General features: G+C 40.7%; 1 protein-coding gene and 1 pseudogene across 5 annotated transcripts in view; one reads left to right on the forward strand and one right to left on the reverse strand.

The window, feature by feature from the left end:
* Nucleotides 1-128, forward strand: LOC111872757 (annotated as a pseudogene).
* The window catches only part of LOC111872751 (anoctamin-4), a 61,637-nt gene that overhangs the window by 10,370 nt on the left and 48,466 nt on the right, over nucleotides 1-2,801 (reverse strand). For all 5 annotated transcript variants that reach the window (XM_023866920.2, XM_033754824.1, XM_033754823.1 and 2 more), the window contains 2 exons: nucleotides 2,195-2,334; nucleotides 1,887-2,092 (listed from right to left, as the gene is read on the reverse strand). In XM_023866920.2, coding sequence (XP_023722688.1) covers nucleotides 1,887-2,092; nucleotides 2,195-2,334 — 346 coding nt within the window. The remainder of the gene's footprint in view (nucleotides 1-1,886; nucleotides 2,093-2,194; nucleotides 2,335-2,801) is intronic.

Raw genomic sequence — 2,801 nt, forward strand, 5'->3', positions numbered from 1 at the left:
GGCAATATCGTAACCAATGAGGTTTATCCAAGGTGCAATTATTGCTAGTTGAAAACTTATACCAATACCCCGCCAAGGTGACGTGAAATATCGTCGCTTTCGGCAATTTTTGAAAGCTCCTACGGGAGCTTAAAAAAAGAACCCCCTATATATGATGTAATAATTGATACATACAAAACATAATATACTCTTATACCCTCTTCCCCCCCATCTTCACTTCCGCATACACCTTATCTCTACCTCCCCCCTCCCTCCCTTGCATTGACTTTAATCTTACATCACCAAATCAGTCGTTGTTTACATTCCCTATAGTGCGGACAACACTTTGTAAGATGAGGCACCGACTAAACAGTAAGTAATATACTATATCTTCAATATCAAAATCAGTTGTTGATTATAACAAAATTTAATACTATTACTTTCATATAATTTTCAGATTAACATTAATTTACTACATCTACATCATGAGCCTCCTATAAAATCTTATATACAAAAAGAAGAAAATATAGAATATTCCAATTTGTCCATGGGAACGTACGAAAATACAAAACCAACGACTGATTCGATGTTATAAAACATCAATTAAAATTTTATTCTTTTTTTATATAATCTGATTTATTGTATTTTTTACATCAGGTGTTTTAAATGTTTAATAGTATTGTATCCAGTTTAATAGTACTGCAGTTCAGTGGTGTATATATGTTAAACATTTATTTGCCTGATGATGGCTATTGATAGCCGGAACGTAGCAGAACCGTAGCTGGGCACTGACCTTGATATTTGTTGTGTTGTGACGGTTAATAAAGAAGTTGTAGTAGGGCAGTCAAAAAGTTCCCGGAATTCCCCTGCAGACGGAGAACGAGTGATAAGATAGCGCACACACTGTTGTGGTAAGCTCAGCATGTCTGCTCGCAGGCGCAACAGGTCTGGACAGGTTTCAGTATGCAGTGTCGTTACTGTTCCGTTTGAATTAGATGTGAGTGTTGGTCATTCGGCGCAGTGTCATAGTTCAAACAGCGTGCGAACATAGAGTTCATGTGCAAATTGGGAAAATCTGCTTCAGAGACACTATTGGCCCTGCAGCAAATTTATGGTGATACTGCACTAAAGAAATCCGCAGTTTACTACTGGTTTCCCCGGTTTAAGGATGGGCAGGAGATGTTAGAGGATGACCAGCACAGTGGAGACCTGCGACAGCTGATTCTATGTGATCGAAGAATGACCATCGCGGAGTTGGAGCAAGGCATTAGTACTGTTACTGGCCATTTCTACATGCAAGTTTTGCAGAGGTTGCACGATGCCGCAATTCCTCGCCAAGAAAAACATTCCTGTCATCACTCAACCACCATACTCTCCGGATCTCGCTCCGAGTGACTTTTGGCTGTTCCCTACTCTGAAAAGGTCTTCAAGGGGACATGTTTCGCAACCATGCAGGACATCAAATCGAATGCGATGGCTGAGCTCTGGAAGATTCCAAAAGAAGCCTTCCACCGCTGCCTCCAACAATGGCAGGATCGATGGAGCAAGTGTGTGCGCGTGCAGGGGTCCTACTTTGAAGGAGATTACGTAAGCATTGCCATATGTCCTGCCATTAGAGTGCTATACCACCATTCCGGGAACTTTTTGACTGCCCCTCGTGTATTGTAACACAACAGGATGCATGAAATGAGAATTGAAACTAACCGAATCCAGTCACTGGCCATGAAGAAAGAAGTATGTAAGACTGAATCCTAATGTACAGAGAAGGGAAGAAACATCAAATTTAAACACCCAAAATGTAATCACACCTTAATGTTCATTACTTCTGATGTTTTAGTATCATTCATAAAAATAGCTGGTTGCCACACTTTAAGATTGTTGAGGTAATGTACACTATTATAACTTACATTTGATACTACTGCAGCAAAAGTGACACCTTGTAGTATACCATACCATGCACCAATGTCCTGAACCCTCTCAGCAAGAGGCCTCCGAGCTTGTGTCACCATTTTATATGCATCTAGGCGTATTTCTCCAATGTTGTTGAGAAGGGCAAATAGTGGTGCTAGTGGAAAAGCAGCAACAAAGAGGGTCACAAAGCCATATTGAAGAACTGAAATCAAATAAAGGCAAAAAGGGTGAAGTTACCATAACAATTCACAAGGTAGCTCTGTTTTTTAGAGTAGATTGACAGTGCCTGGTCAGGGATATGTACCCATTTCAAGATATTCTTCAAAAAGTGCAAGTCGTCCTGGATCTTGGAGTTGAAAGTCTTCCTCCCAACGTGTGTACTTCCTTTCAAGATTCTTGGTGTTGGAACGATGCATACGCTTGCTCCACCAGTTGTACATTTTCCTGCAAGTGTGGTGTAATGCTTTAGAGAGACAGTTCTTAGTACTTTCTAGGCTAGCTTCCAAAACAGAACAGCCTTACAATGTGATGCATACACTTTACCATTTACAGACTATGAAATTTGTGCTTGACCAAATGTTCTCTCTCAGGTCATGAGCTATGCTTGGGGAAATGTAACTTCTTGGGTCATGATTAAGATATTTGTCAGTCAAGTCTGAAAGCATCCTCTCTGAAAGTTAGGGCACAGTGAAAAACATTCCATGTCTTGCCATATGTGGGCTTCTGCATTAAAATGTTATGATTTTTTTTTTTTTGGTTTAGAGCAAGGGTCTCCAAACTACGGCCCGCAGGCCACATGCAGCCCGTGATGTGATTTTATCCGGCCCGCAAAAGAATTGTGCAGAAATGCGCCAATTGATCTAATTTTCCAATGAGTACTGGTAAATGTGATTCCGAGCTTATTGACCTGA

This window comes from Cryptotermes secundus, unplaced genomic scaffold, assembly GCF_002891405.2.
Source record: "Cryptotermes secundus unplaced genomic scaffold, Csec_1.0 scaffold3621, whole genome shotgun sequence".
In the NCBI taxonomy this organism is placed as follows: Eukaryota; Metazoa; Arthropoda; class Insecta; order Blattodea; family Kalotermitidae; genus Cryptotermes; species Cryptotermes secundus.